Consider the following 15,392-nt stretch of genomic DNA (forward strand, 5'->3'; position numbering starts at 1 on the left):
CTATTCAGTATTGTCTACATTGTCTCTTAAGTAAAGAATAAATAAAGAAGAAAACTCCAGACTGGAACAGTGGTATTTCTTGAAAATGTTCCTAGCCTCTGGGCTAATTTTTTTGTTTTTTTAAATTAATTGTAGTTTTCTTTTTCTTTTAAGATTTGTTTTATTATGTATACAATGATGGTTGTGAGCCACCATGTAGTTGCTGGGAATTGAACTCGGGACTTCTAGAAAGGCAAGCAGTGCTCTTAACCTCTGAGCCATCTCTCCAGCTCTGGGCTAATTTTTATGGTTGAGTTACTTTTTAATTTTTTTGTGGTGTCAAACTCTACACCCCTGAACCACAGCTACAGTCCTTCAGGTTACTTTGAATAATCATAAGTGATTCCTAATGTTGGTTACATTTTCTATGACGGTGTTAGCCTCTAACGCAGCCAGGAAATGACAGTTCTCATTTTAAACTCCCACAGTACTGGGTATCAGTGTTTTATGGTAAGCTTACCAGAATTTTTCTTGATAAACAAATATAGTTAAGTACATTGAGTCAGTTGATAGCTATTAAAATACTTATTGGTTACTGTCTGTTTCAGGCACATAATACATCTGGTTTATCCTTTGGTTCCTGATTTTTTTTTTTTTTTAACTAGGCAAGTACTCAAACAGATGCCCTGAAACTTCCACCTTCCCAACCTCCAAGGCTTTTGAAGAACAAAGCTTTATTGTGCAAACCCATCACACAGACTAAAGCCACTTCATGTAAACCACATACTCAAAACAAAGAAAGCCAGACAGGTATGTCCCTTGGGATTTATTATTTTATTTAGGGCAAGGGAATGGAGCATTTGCTTACTTTGAGGTATACACTGTTTTCTGCTTATGTGCCTCGTACAGTATAGTTTGTACCGTGTGCCTGTGAAGAAGGCATTTCTCTATCTGAGGTTCAAAAAGAAGCTAATTCATCATACTGTACTACAAATACATTTATTTTTAATTAATAACTGTCGTAGGTTCAGAATAAGCTTTAGAATACTGTAGTTGGGATGTGTGTTCAGCGATGCTTTAGTTTTCTAATATGCACTTACCTTTATGCAACTCAATACCATTTTTTTCCTTGTTCTTGCCTGTGTTCATTTAGTGGCATTTATTTAGTTCCCTGCTTCTTGCATGGAATACCTGTCCCCTCGTACTGTTTTAAAACGTGGGTGGTGGTGGTGCATGCCTTTAATTCCAGTACATGAGAGCCAGAGGCGGGAGGGTCTCTGAGTTCGATCCCAGTCTGGTCTTCGGAGTGCATTCCAAGGCAGCCAAGAGCATGCTGAGAAACCCAGTCTCGAGTGGAAAAAAAAAAGTCAGTTGCACTAAAGGTGGTGTTGCCTACCTTAAGTCTTAGTACTCATGTGGAAGGGGCAGACAGAGCTCTGAGTTTGAGGTCAGCCTAGTCTATATAATGGGTTCTTGGACAGCCAGGGCTACCATAGAGAAACCTCTGGAACTCAAATTACAGGTAGTTATGAGCCACCTGATGTAGGTGCTGGGAACTGAACCCAGGTCTTTTGTAAGAGCAGCAAGTTCACTTACCTGCTGAGCTGTCTCTCTAGCCCTGTTACTATGATTTTGATGGACATTTTTTTCTGGTGATCATTACTGATGTTGAATATTTTTTCATTTTTATTGGCATAGTCACTTTTTTTTTTTTTTTTTTTTTGGGTCATAATGAAATACCTAAGGCAGCTAACCTAAACAGAAATAGTTTATTTAGTACATAATTTTGGAGGTCGTCATACTGGCTTGAGGATGTAACTTCTTGACCCCTGTTACAACCTGGCATGGGTAACACTGATCTGAACCTCTGTGGGAACAAACAGTTGATTGCTTCTGTACCAACAACAGGGAAACTGATACCCCACACTGCCTCACAAAGGTGTGGTTTACCTGAGGCCTCCTAAAGGTTCACTAGCAACACCATGTGGACAAAGTCTGTAATTGCAGTGGACTCTGCAGGCTATAAGCATATGCAAGTCTTTTTATTGACCATTTACATGTATTCCCTGCAGATGTCTATAATAGACCATTTGACCACTTATAAATCAGGATATTTGTTCTTCTGCTGTTCACTTGTTTTAATTTCTTCTGTATTCTAGATCTTAATCCATGTCAGATTAAGATCTCTTTGGCCAATTATTATGTTGTTGTCTCTTTTTGGAGTCACATCTTTTTTGTTGTTGTTGTTTTATTGGGTTTTGTTTGTTTGTTTTGTTTTTCAAGACAGGGTTTTTCTATTTCAGCTCTACCTATCATGGAACTAACTCTGTAGACCAGACTGGCCTTGAACTCACAGAAATCTGCCTGCTTCTGTCTCCTGGTAGTGTGTGCCATCACTACCCGGCTGGGGGTCATACCTTTTTAAAAAACAAAACAACTTTTTTCAGAATAATATCCTGAATCATTTCACCTATTAACTACTCTAGTAGCTGTACTTGCCTTGCATTAACATCTCTGATTAATTTTGATGTGTTTTTTTGTGTTGTTGTTGTTGGCTTTTTTTTTTTTTTTTTTTTTTTTGAGACAAAGAGTTTCTCTATGTAGCCCTGGCTGTCCTGGAACTCATTGTGGAGACCAGGTTGGTGTCAAACCTGTCCACCTACCTCTGCCTCCCAAGTGTTGGACTTGAAGATTTGTGCAGTTGCTGCTTGGTGCAGATTCTCCTCTTTTAAGATGGAATTTCACTAAACTGTTTCTAATCCTTTCTGTCTCTTTGTGCTTTTTTTTTTTTCTTCCCCCAATAGAAGACACGCCACGTGAGCCACAGGTTGTGGTGGTACCAGTCCCTGTGCCAGTGTTTGTTCCCATACCTCTTCATCTTTATACTCAGTATACTCCTGTCCCTTTTGGGATTCCTGTTCCCGTGAGTAATCATTAAGAGATTAAATCTAATTTAGCTTGCGTTTTCCTTAATTAAAATTTTAAATGTGTAATGAAATGTTTTACTTGGTAAAATATACCTAATTCTGGTTGGCTGCTGTTACGTGGTCTTTATTATTTATTATGGAGAATGTAGAAGATTGCTTTTACTCATACTTTATCTTCTGAAAGAGTATTATCATGCAGCATGGTGGGTCACACCTCTAATCTCAGTACTTCTGAGGCTGCGGAAGGAGGATTGCAGCCAGTTGAAGGTCATGCATAGTGTGCTCCAGACCAGTCTTGGCTACAGTGAAATGCTGCCTCAAAATTATAAAAACAAGGGCTGGAAAGTCAGAGGACCTGGATTTGATCCCTAGCACCCATATAGTGCCTCACTCATTTCTAACTCCATTTCCAGGGGATCTACTGCTTCTGACCTTTTTGGGCACCAGATATGCATGTGGTACACATACATGCATGCAGGCCAAACATTCTGAACGTTTGTATTGCAGTCACTCAAAAGAAAAATCAGAAACTGCATATGTTAGAATCCTGGATTCAGGGCCAGCAAGGTGGGGGAACTGGCAGTGGTGTGCACTGTCCAGGGAAGCTGGCCTGGTGATCTGAATTCAGGCCCTGGAACATGTGAAGGCGGGTGGATCGAACTGATTCCATACACTGTCCTCTGCCTGAGGCACACATACCCACCCACAGGACCTACTAAAATAATGATAAGGATGATGATTAAGATAAGAAATGTAAAAGTCCTGAACTGTAGCAGAGTTAAAAGAAGATTCTCACTTCTTATTAAATCTATTTTCCATTTTTAGTTTTTAAAATGTTAAGCAAGAAAGATAAACAAAACTGGTTTTTATGTTGTAGGATTATTCTTTTGAAGGATTCAGAAGCTCTTTGTTGAATGTCCAGCAAAGTACTTATTTGATTTTTTTTAAATAATTTTTTTTTTTTGTTTTGAGGGCAGTGTTCTCAGTTTTAAGGCATATGCCACATGCCCAGCTTGCTTATTAAATTTTCAGTAATGAGAATATTCTTTTTAATTATTTTAGTACTTAAATTATTTAACAGATTCTGACAACAAATCTATTCTATAAGAAACTCTCAAAGGGGAGGACCTCTCCTGTCAGTGGACTTAGAGATGGGCAGGGAGGAGACAAGGGAGGGAGGGTAGGATAGGAGGGAATGATGGAGGGGGCTACAGCTGGAACACAAAGTAAATAAACTGTAATTAATATAAAAAATAAAAGTAATTTTAAAAAAAGGCTCTCAGAGGCTGGGGAGATAGTACACTCATCAAAGTATTTGCTCCACAAGCATCCAGCCCTCAGTTCAGTATCCAGCATTGATATAAAAATCAGCCATAGTTGTGCACAGCTGTAATCACAGTGCGTAAGAGTCAAGAAGATCTTTGGAGCTTACTGTAATCTGCCATCTCTGTTCAGTGGTAGACCTTGTCACATAAATATAAGATAGTGAACAATTGAAGAAGATACCTGCTGTTGACCTCTGTTTACACACGTGCGCATGCACACACACAGGAAACAAACTTTTAGTCCTGTTCTTTCAGATGCCTGTTCCCATGCTAATTCCATCCTCCATGGATAATGAAGATAAAGCCACTGAGGGTATTGAAGACATTAAAGAGAAACTTCCCACACATCCATTTGAAGCAGATCTCCTTGAGATGGCAGAAATTATTGCAGAAGATGAAGAGAAAGAGAAGACTCTATCACAGGGAGGTTGGTGCAGTCTTTAAAATAAAGAATTTTTTTCCCCACCCAACCCAGGACCAAACCCACTGAGCTAAATCCCCAACCCCAAAGAAAAATATTTTTAAACATACCTACAATCCTACAATTTTCTTTTATCAGAAGTAATGAAAAGTTTTTTGTTTTTTGTTTTTTTTTTGTATTTTATCCTTATATTCAAACCTATGTTCCATGTTCAAGAATTCTTAATCTATAATCACTGCATGCTGATGCTAGCTAAACAGAACATAGGTCAGAAAGCCTGTTGTCTCAGTTACCTATGGATAGGTCTGATTCTTTTTTTTAAATTCATTCATTCATTCATTTATTACAATTTATTCACTTCCTATCCCCGCTGTAGCTCCCTCCCTCATCTCCTCTTAGTCCCACCCACCCTCCCTCATGTCTGATTTTTTTTTCAGCTTGGAATAGGATGATGATAATAGATGACAGTCATTGGTGTGTGTTTCTCACACTTTAGACAAGTCCTCGTGTTTTGTGTTCTTGCTGCATTTAGTCTTCAGAACTAGCCTGTGAAGGGAGTATTGCTTACTTGACATTTCTCATCTTGAAATAGAATGTAAGTTTTGTATTGGTTATATAGCTAAGAAATGATGGAAGGAGAATTTGGCTCTGCATCACATAATTAAGCAGAATATTACTGTTCTATATTCAGCATGGTTTCTAACCTTGATTGTGCGTTCTTAATTTGTGGTTACAGGAAAAAGTAGAGAAAATATAATTGTTGAAATGTGAAGCACAAAAGCACTCTCCTATGTCATGAATGAACTAAGAATGTTCTTTGTGTTTCTTGAGCCAAATAACAATACAGTTTTTCTTTTACTCACTGGTAGATTTTTTACAACTAGTCAGATCTTGAGGTTTTCATTTGTTTTTTTGAAATAGGGTCTCATGTAGCCCAAACTATTCTTAAACTGGTAAGCCTTCTAATCCCTGGTTTCCCTCACTGCTATAATTATCATCATGGACCACCATGTCCAGCTAGCTAGTGGGTTTTGTTTTGCATAACAGGTACTAGAAAAAATTTTGCATTATTGCAGCAGTGCAAACTTTCCTGTTGTATTGCCAGCAGGTTTAGGTCTTTTAAGATTTGTGTTAATTTTAATTATATGTGAGTGTGTATGTATGTCTTGTGTTTGGGTTTGCACCTAAATACAATTGAGAAGGCTAGGAGGATCCCCTGGAGGTAGAGTTATAAGCATTTGTGAGCTGCCTAATGTGGATGGTGGAAACTGAACTCAGGTCATTTCTAAGAACATAGTGTGCTTTTAACTGACCAACAAGTGTGTAAATCATAAATACTGAGATCAGTAGAAGCAATATTTATTATGTACTCTAACTTCTGTTAGTATATTTAATTTAAAAGTTGGGACAATTCATGATAAAAAAGAAAAACTTTATTTTAAGTTGGCCTCTTGTAGCCAGGCATGGTATCACATATCCATTATTGCAGTACTTGAGAGGGTGAGGCAAGAGATTCATATAGCCAGTCTGAGCTATATAATAGCAAAAGGTGGTATTCAAAAGGGGCCTTCTTTATCACATTACTATTTAATATTTATTGGGTTCTCCTTCTGGCAAATGGAGAACTTTGCCTTTGTATATCATTAAGTCAGAAAAGCTTTAGAAAGTATGCTGGCTTCAAGACAAACAATTGGAATCACTTTAGGTAAAATGAAATTGTTAAATACAGGAAGGAGAAATAGGATTTAGGATTAGATTTCCTTTGATTTTAGTAAAAACAAAAACAAAACAAAACAAAAAAACAAACAAATGCCAAAATGTATTTTTTATGTAATCTTAGATAATACCCTTTTGGGTTGAATTTCTGAACTTCATTTCAGGTATCTAAGTTTTCATTGAATTGTGTTGTCATCAGTTTGTGTGCTTAATGCTCATGTAACAATTATTTCTATTCTAAGTCTGTTGGCCTTCAGAGGCAAATGTAAAAGGTATATTTGAGCAGAACAGTTGGTCATTTTTTTTGCATGTGTGTACGTGTACTTGTAACTATATAAAAAATTTCAAGTGGCAAAAGAATACAAAATCAAAAATAAAGTCCCTTTTCATTGTAGCTTCTCTCGTGTTGCTATCTGCAAGTGTAAACATTGCTGACTTAACTGCTTTTGTTGCAGATGTTTAAGTATATGATGAGTGAGGCCTTATGTACAGAAGTCTGTTTACCTAAAAGTCTTTTTTGTGAGTAGGTCTTATCATGAAGTCATTTTATCTAAGATCTTTGTTGTTTGTTTTTATTTTTATAGAATCTCAAACTTCGGAACAAGAACTCTTTTTAGATACCAAGATATTTGAAAAAGGTTTGTAGTTATAAATATATTTTAGTTTTTAGAAATGCTGTCTTCTGCTAACAGTAGAAACTCATAAAAATTAGTATCCTTGGGTTTAGTATAATTTTGCTTGAGTTGTGAGCAGCATGAATCAACTATCATGCTAATTTGTAATGCAAATAATAAAAACTACTTCAGATGTTGTAAACATTGAGATAACGCATTGTAGTATTTACCGAGAATAGGAATACAATTCTGGGAAGCTGTGAAAGAAGTTATTTGATGTTTTTGTCTCTGTGAGGTGGTGTGCATGTTTACACAAGTGAATGTGAGTATACATGCATGTATGTGATCATTGTATGTAGATATTAGAAGACATCTTTGGGTTCTTATCTCAGGCACCATCCACTTGGTGAGGGGGGGCAGGGGGACTGATTATTCCCCAGCCAAATAGGCTAGTTTGGCTGTCCAGAATGCACCAGGAATTCATCTGTCTCTGCTTCTTAAGTGCTGGGATCACCTCATGACATTATGCCTGTCCATTTTGTCTTTTGAAACAAGGGTTCTGGTGGTCAGACTCCGGCCCTTTTGCTTACACAGCACATACTCCACTCGTGGAGCTGACTCTCCAACCACAGGGTGCTTTATTGGTTGTATCTGTTTAATTATCTGTGAATAGTATTTTGGTTTTTAATAAGTAGATGCTCAGAAGAGTTTCTGAATATGCCAAGAGAGAGCTGGAGAGATGGCTCAGTGGTTAAGAGCACTGTCTGCTCTTTCAGAGGTCTTGAGTTCAATTCCCAGCACCCACATGGTGGCTCACAACCATCTATAATATGATGTGATGCCCTCTTCTGGCATGCAAGTGTACATGCAAATAGAGCGCTCACATACATAAGAGTAATAAATAAATCTTTTTAAAAATGTCAAGAGAGCATGTTTGTTTTCTTCACTTTCAGACCAAGGAAGTACGTATAGTGGTGATCTTGAATCAGAGGCAGTATCCACTCCGCATAGCTGGGAGGAAGAACTGAATCATTACGCCTTAAAGTCAAGTGCTGTGCAAGAAGCTGATTCAGAATTAAAACAGTTCTCAAAAGGCGAAACAGAACAGGATCTGGAGGCAGATTTTCCATCAGGTTTGTGTAGCCTAAACTGATAACTGAAGAACATCTATTTCAGAAGATTGGCAGGGCTCCACGTTTGCATTATTAAACAGTTAGGATGTGTTAGGGATTATCTGGGGCCCCCAAGTTCTCTATTTTTATGAATGTGAATGTCTCTTACAATGTTCTTATAAGTGTTTAATTTGATCTTTTTGAAATTTTTAAAAGTCTTTTCAACAGTAACCATTTATGAAAGGCTTCCTTGATAATGAACTTTCCATTCATATTGTTCATATGAATATGTCATATTTAGCCTTTGTTTCTCTTAAATGTGTAAGTGAAGTGCATTTACCACAAAGAATAGACTGATGATTACTAGTACCTCTGGTTTCGCATTAAGTCTGTGTTGCACACCTCACATTGTGCTTTCTACTGGTCATTATAGAATCCTTTGACCCACTTAATAAAGGACAGGGAATCCAGGCACGATCGCGAACAAGACGAAGACACAGAGATGGCTTTCCCCAGCCCAGACGAAGGGTAAGCAGAAGTTTGATTTTTAGAATTTGTATTCCTTTGTTTTAGCAGTATTTATTAGTTCTTTCCATTTACAAAGCTTTGTAGCAGCCCAAATAAAATATTTTCATACAATATTTTATAAAACTAAGTTTTTTTGCTTTTGTTTCTTTGTGTAAAAATTCCTATTTTTTATATGTATCTTTCAGTCAGGGCTTTTTCTTTGATTTTTGTAATTTTAGATTTTGGTTTGTTGCTTTAAAAAGCTTTTGCAGTGGCCTGGAAAGCTAGGTCAGGGGTAAAGAACACTTGCCGTAACAAAAGACTGAAGTTTGATTCCCAGCACCCACATGATAGTTCACAGCTGTCTGTTTCTCCAGTTCCAGGGGATCCAATGTGTTCTTCTGGTCTCTGCACGCATTGCACATGTGTTGCATAAACTAAGGCAGAATAGCCATAAACATAAAATCAAAATGCAGGGAAAGGGGGGACCCATATTCTTTTCTAATGGGCCAGTGAGATGGTTTTAGAGGATGAAGGTGCTTGTCCCCAGGCTTTGTAACCTGAGTTTTAATCTTGGACTCCTGTAGGTTGTCTTCTGACCTTGTGTACATAGGCCCATACTCATACACTTGCACACGTACACATACACACGATATAAAGTAAGTAAACGTAAGATAGATCAATGAGCCAGTGACTGGAGAAATGTCCCAGCAGTTACGAGTTCCCACTGTTCTTGCAGAGGACTTGCGTCTTAGCACCCATGTTGGACACCTTACAACTGCCTATAACTGGAAACCCAGTGACTCCAATACTCTGTTCTAATGCCAGGGATGCCTTTACAAACCTGAACTTAGCCACACATAAATATCTTTAAAAATACATACATATCACTAAAAATAATCTCAGTTTTTTTTTTTTTTTTTAGCTCCAGCGCTTGGGAGGCAGAGGCAGGAAGATTTCTGAGCTCAAGGCTAGCCTTGTCTACCAGTCTAGTTCTAGGACAGCAAAGACTACATAGAGAAACAGTCTCTCGAAAAACAGACAAACAAAAAAAGCAAAATATAAATTTTCTGCTTAAAGTCTAAATTTGACTAATTGCATGTGTTCTGGTAAAACATTAACTTTTATGATAAAGTATACTAATTAAATTCACATAGGCTAATTTTCATAGAGAAAGGATTTTTCCAGGCCGGGCGTGGTGGCACAGGCCTATAATCCTAGCATTCAGGGAGGCAGACAGATCTCTGAGTTAAGGTCAGGCTGGTCTACAAAGCAACAACAGCCAAGACTACACAGAGAAACCCTGTCTGGGGGGGCGGAGCTGGGCCCAGTGGTGCACTTCTATTATCCCAGCACTCTAGGAGGCAGAGGCAGGCGGATCTCTGTGACTTCGAGGCTAGCCTAGTCTACAAAGTGAGTCCAGGACAGCCAAAGCTACACAAAGAAAGCCTGTCTCAAAAAAGAAAGAAAGAAAAAGTAAGGGTTTTTCTGAATGCTAAAAGAAGGGAGGGACTAGTGAGATGGCTGAGTAAGTTAAGGCACTTGCTGCCAGCCTCAGTTTAGGCCTTCCTTCTTCCTCTCCAGTTACCAATAACTTCAAAGACACACATGCACAATACATAGAGTATTTAATTGAATAACATTTTCATGCATTATATTTTGATTATATTTTACAGAATCCTTCCTGTCTCTCTACTCACAGAACTTTATGGTGTTATTCTTGTTCTCTTTAACACAAACAAAACCAAAACAATACAATAAAACACACCAAAAAATGCAAACCAAAGAAAGAAAATTTAAATAACAAGCAAAAGGAAAAAAGTGCCCAAATAAAGCAGAATTTTCAAAAAGTCTACAGAAATACTATTGAGTTTGTTTTGTGTTGTCCTGAGCATACAGCCTGCCTGAAGTGTGATTTATATACCTAGGGAGACTCCATTAGAGAAAACTGATTTTTTTTATCTTTGCCAGTTTGTTTCAATCACAGTTGGTTAGTGGTGGGACTCTGTGTTCACGTGTCCCTCTCAGGGCTGGGATCCCCACATCTGGCTTGCACCTATACAGGTCCTCTGTGGGTTGTTGTAGTCTCTGTGAGCTCAAATGTGCCTCAGTCTTGTTGTGTCTGGAATACTGTGCTTTCTTGAAGTTATCCCTCACTTGTGCCTCTTAACATTTAACAACAATAACCTTACTTTTTAAAGTTGAGTTTATAAAATCAGTTATATTTAAAAGTTTATAAATTCTAAATAAAGCTTGGTATACTTTGACAGATGATAACCACTGCTGGTCAGGAACAATTAAATTAGATGAAAATCTCACTTAGTATTTTGTAATCAGTTTCATCTCCAGATGTTGACAGCAACCAGTCTGTTTTATAGATTGATGCAAAATGGTACTGGTTTGCCATTATTGAAATTGCAGATAAGTAGTATCATCAAGTATTGTCTTCTTGGTCTAGCTTTTTTGATAGCAACACCTGCTCCCCCATCCCCCATCCCCATAGGAGAGAGTAAAAAGATTAGTGGGGAGAGGGGATGCAATTCTTTTTACATTTTCTAGCTTATTTGGGTCCTCGGGTTCTTTTGGAAAATACCAATCTCAGTTGTTAGGATGTCTCGTAGTCCAGCTAACCAGCAAACACAGCAACAAGAACTATCAGCAGCTTTCTTTCTTCTCAGTGTCCCCTGAAGCATCCTCTTCTTCTCTCTGGGTTCTGTTATTTGTATTATCTCCAAGTCCTCAGAATTAAACTATTTTCATCTGGTAAGGACCATGCTCCTCTCCACAGGAGGCTTTTATCAGCTGTGGACAAACTAAAAGCAACTCCATATCTCACACTTGAGATTAAGACAAAAACCTGTTTACATAGCATAACTGAGTTTTTAAAGAAACCAAAACTTCCATTACACAAAACCTCTTCCCCAATGTAACACATATCCCGGTTTCCATTCTGAGGTTAACACATCTTTAAAATATACAGGATGATTTAATTCAGCAGTTGTTTGCTGGTTTTTTTTTTTTTTTAAACTATTCAGTGTTTTTCCACAGCTGTTGTTCCTTTCTCATCATTAAAAAAGTGTAAAGTTGATATATGCAACCTATCTCTTGGAATCTTTATTATCCCTTTCGGGATATTGAGCATCTCTGTTCAAGGGTGATTAGATCTTTCTATAACTGCTTGTTCTGTAGGATTGTGTGATATATTTGTAATATGCTTTATGTTATAATATGCAAAAAAATGTTTTATTTTACTGGAGACATATGCTTGAACATTGTCAGTCTTAATTTGTACAGGTATCCCTCATAATAGCCATAACTTCTAAAAGATGTATAATAGCAGAATCAGCCTTTTCAGAAGTTAAAGTAGTTGCCCATTGAAACTGTGAAAATGTGTCTATAATATGGTCCCCGTACTTTAATTTTCCGAACTCTGTAAAATGAAACACATCCATTTGTCAAATTCATTTCTTTGGGTACTTTTTGGTTACTTTGCAGGTAATGGAGTTTGGTTATACAAAGAACAAGTAGGACATTTCCTTATAATTTCTTTGGCTTGTTGCTAACAGAAAAATCTTTCTTTAAATCTTTTCTGTTAATTTTGTGTTTCTCATGAAATTCTGAGGCTCCTAGTACATTTCCTATTAAAAGCTGGTCAATTTCATCATTACCTTGTGCTAGAGGGCCCGGCAGACCCATAAGGGAACTGATAAGTGTTAAATACAATTGATGATTTCTATTTCAGATTACTTGTTGTAGCTGAATAAATAGCAAAATCAATTCTGAATCATCTGGAGTAAGTTCAGCGGTTTCATTATGTAAAACAACGCTTTCTGTATATTGAGAATCAGTAACAAAATTAAGAGATTTAGGAAGTGCCAGGTGGTGGTGGAACATGCCTTTAATCCCAGCATTTGGGAGGCAGAGGAAGGTGGCTTTCTATGAGTTCGAGATCACCATGGTCTTCAGAATAAGTTCCAGGATACCCAAGGGTACACAGAGAAACCCTGTCTTTTACTTCAGGGAAGAAAGAGAGATTCAGGAAAATCTAATAATAAATACCACAGAAATGGCATACAGCTTTGATTTTAAACTGAATCACAAAGGCTCTAAGCCTTTTTACTTATTTTTCTGACTTATAGCTTGCCTTTCTTTGTTTATTTGCATCAGTATAGAATGTAGGGGTTCCAGAAATTGGTGTTTCTTTTCTTATACAAGGGAGAATCTAATTCATTCTTTTCAAAACTGAAGTCTCTTGCTTTTGGGATATTTGTTGTTAATCTCTCCCCCAAAATTACTGCAGGCTCTTTGCCAATGTTCATTTTCTGTTCATTAGGAGGCATTTCAGCATCAGTAAAGAGTACAACAATTTCTGCTGGGTCTGTTCCTGCTAGTTGACAAGATCTCATTTTTTCTTTCAGAATCAATTCAGAAACCTTTTCTACATAGGTCTTTAATTTTTTACTCTGTGTGCTAAAAATACCCATTTTGAGATTGTCTTCTCTGCATAAAAATTTGTGTTGGAGAATGAGTAGAAGGCAAGATAACCAAAATATAATCTAACTTTTGATCTAAGCAGTCCACATGTGCATCTTACAATTTTTTTCTACCAGGGCCAGTTCTCTCTCAGCTTCAGCTAATAATATGTTTTTAAAACTTATTTACATTTTTAAACATTTTGTAGGTTTTGAAATAAATTACTTAGCTCTTGAGTTGTTAATCCAGTTGTGGGCTGTAGCCAGTTAATAAATACATCCCAGTAATTTTTGAACATCATTAAGAGTCTGTAATTGATCTCTCTCAGTTTGTGCTTTCTGTGGTCAGATTTTTTGTAAACTTATCTTACATACTAGATAATTGATAGAACTTCCTCTTTGTATTTTTTTAGGAGCAATTTATAATCCCCAGCAAGGCAAAATTCTCTTTATGTCATCAAACATTTTCTTCCAAAGTATCTGCTTCTGAATCAGCCAGTAAGATGTCATCCATGTAATGGTAAATTATAGATTGAGGAAACTGTTACAAGTTATTTCTAATGGCCGTTGTACAAAATATTGGCCCAAGGTAGGACAATTTAACATTCCTTGTGGTCAGACTTTCTGATGATATATTTTTATTGGACAACTATTATTGTAAGGTATTGAGAAACCAAACCCTTCTCTATCATGCTCATGCAAAGTGATCATGAAAAAAACAATCTTTTAAGTCAATCTATCAAAAGCCACGACTTAGGTAACATAGAATGTAATGGAATTCCATGTTGTAAAGAGCCCGTTGGCTGAATCATCTTATTTATGGTTCTTAAATCTGTTAACATCCTCCTTTTTCCTGATTTCTTTTTTATAACACAAGGTAATTTCATGGGCTTGTAGATTCTTCAAAGTGTTGAGCATTTAGTTGCTCCTTTACCAGCTGTTCTAGTACTGTAATTCTTCTTTTGTCATAGACCATTGATTTACCCATGCAGACTTGTCAACCATTTTTTAAAAACATTTATTTGCTTTATGTATTTGCATTCCCTATCTGCATGTACACCTGCATGACAGAAGAGGGCATCAGATTATATTTTATATGGTCATGCTCCACCATGTGGTTACTGGGAATTGAACTCAGGACCTCTTGAAGAACAAATGGTACACTTAACCACCGAGCTATCTCTTTAGCCCCCAGTTAGCCATTTTAAAGGTACCTTTGAAAGACTAACACCTGTTGTGTCCTGCTTATGGACAACCTGGACAGTCTGTGATCTTTTCATATTTTTCTCAGAAATATTCTTTATTTTATGGTTTGTTTCTGAGATTGGAAGGGTGCTAATCTGTGTTTTCCATTGCTGCAACAAATCACCTCCCCATAAATTCATTGCCACATAAAGCTTTCATTTTTCCTATTTGTTCTTCTGGTTCTTTACATACATCCTATTTTGTAATTTGTTTCACTTCAGATAGTTCCAGTCCCTAGAATCTGAATAATTCCTGAAGAGGATAATCTGGATGCCAAGATTTTGTTGAAATTATTGTTACATCTGTTCCTGTGTCTATTAAGCCTTCAATTTCAGTGCCATTTATTTGTATTTTTATCTTTGGTCTCTGATCATTTATAGCACTTCACCAAAGTACTTGTTTTCTTGTCACTCTTGAATTTTTTGTACTGTCTACTTGAAGCTGTTCTTTCCTTGATAACATCCAGAGCAGTGTTGTTTTTAACGCAGGCGTTAAATCCTTTAATTGCTCTGTGGATGAGCTTCTCCAATGCTGACAGGGAACAATTGAATCAAATTTCATATGGGAAGACCCCTTGGGCATTTCCAATCCCTGGCAAAGGGTTACCTTGTCTGTGCCGTGTTGATCTGCTTTCAGTATTCTTTGCCACACCTTCTGCATACTCCAAAAGGCTGAGGCCTTCTTTTTGAACTGTCTCGAGAAAAACCATTGTTTTTAAGAATGCCTTGCCTACAATTCCTTTTCAAGTGAACCTTGCTTACTACATCTGACATTTTGATTTTTCTTTTTTCTTTTAATTTTAATATTTATTAATTGCAGTTTATTCACTTTGTATCCAAGCTGTAGCCCCCTCTCTCATTCCCTTCCAATCTCTGCCTTTGAGTTTTCTTAAAACTTATAGAAGAGTAGCACCCTAAATGTGAGATCCATTTAGTCATATTTCTAACCTATTCATCTGTTGTTACTGATCTTACCTTTAAATGTCTAATCACCCTTTTGCATTCTGAATTAGTATTTTCAAAAGCCAAAGATTCAATTAATATTTTTCTGACTTGTGAATATGATACTCTTCTA

At 37.0% G+C, this 15,392-nt stretch overlaps 1 protein-coding gene across 7 annotated transcripts in view; it reads left to right on the plus strand.

The window, feature by feature from the left end:
- The window catches only part of Zmym4 (zinc finger MYM-type containing 4), a 121,096-nt gene that overhangs the window by 82,816 nt on the left and 22,888 nt on the right, over nt 1-15,392 (plus strand). For all 7 annotated transcript variants that reach the window (XM_060379532.1, XM_060379536.1, XM_060379537.1 and 4 more), the window contains 6 exons: nt 645-789; nt 2,784-2,902; nt 4,487-4,658; nt 6,953-7,006; nt 7,936-8,115; nt 8,528-8,622. In XM_060379532.1, the coding sequence (XP_060235515.1) occupies nt 645-789; nt 2,784-2,902; nt 4,487-4,658; nt 6,953-7,006; nt 7,936-8,115; nt 8,528-8,622 (765 nt within the window). The remainder of the gene's footprint in view (nt 1-644; nt 790-2,783; nt 2,903-4,486; nt 4,659-6,952; nt 7,007-7,935; nt 8,116-8,527; nt 8,623-15,392) is intronic.

The sequence above is a fragment of the Meriones unguiculatus genome, chromosome 3 (genome assembly GCF_030254825.1).
Source record: "Meriones unguiculatus strain TT.TT164.6M chromosome 3, Bangor_MerUng_6.1, whole genome shotgun sequence".
NCBI lineage: Eukaryota > Metazoa > Chordata > Mammalia > Rodentia > Muridae > Meriones > Meriones unguiculatus.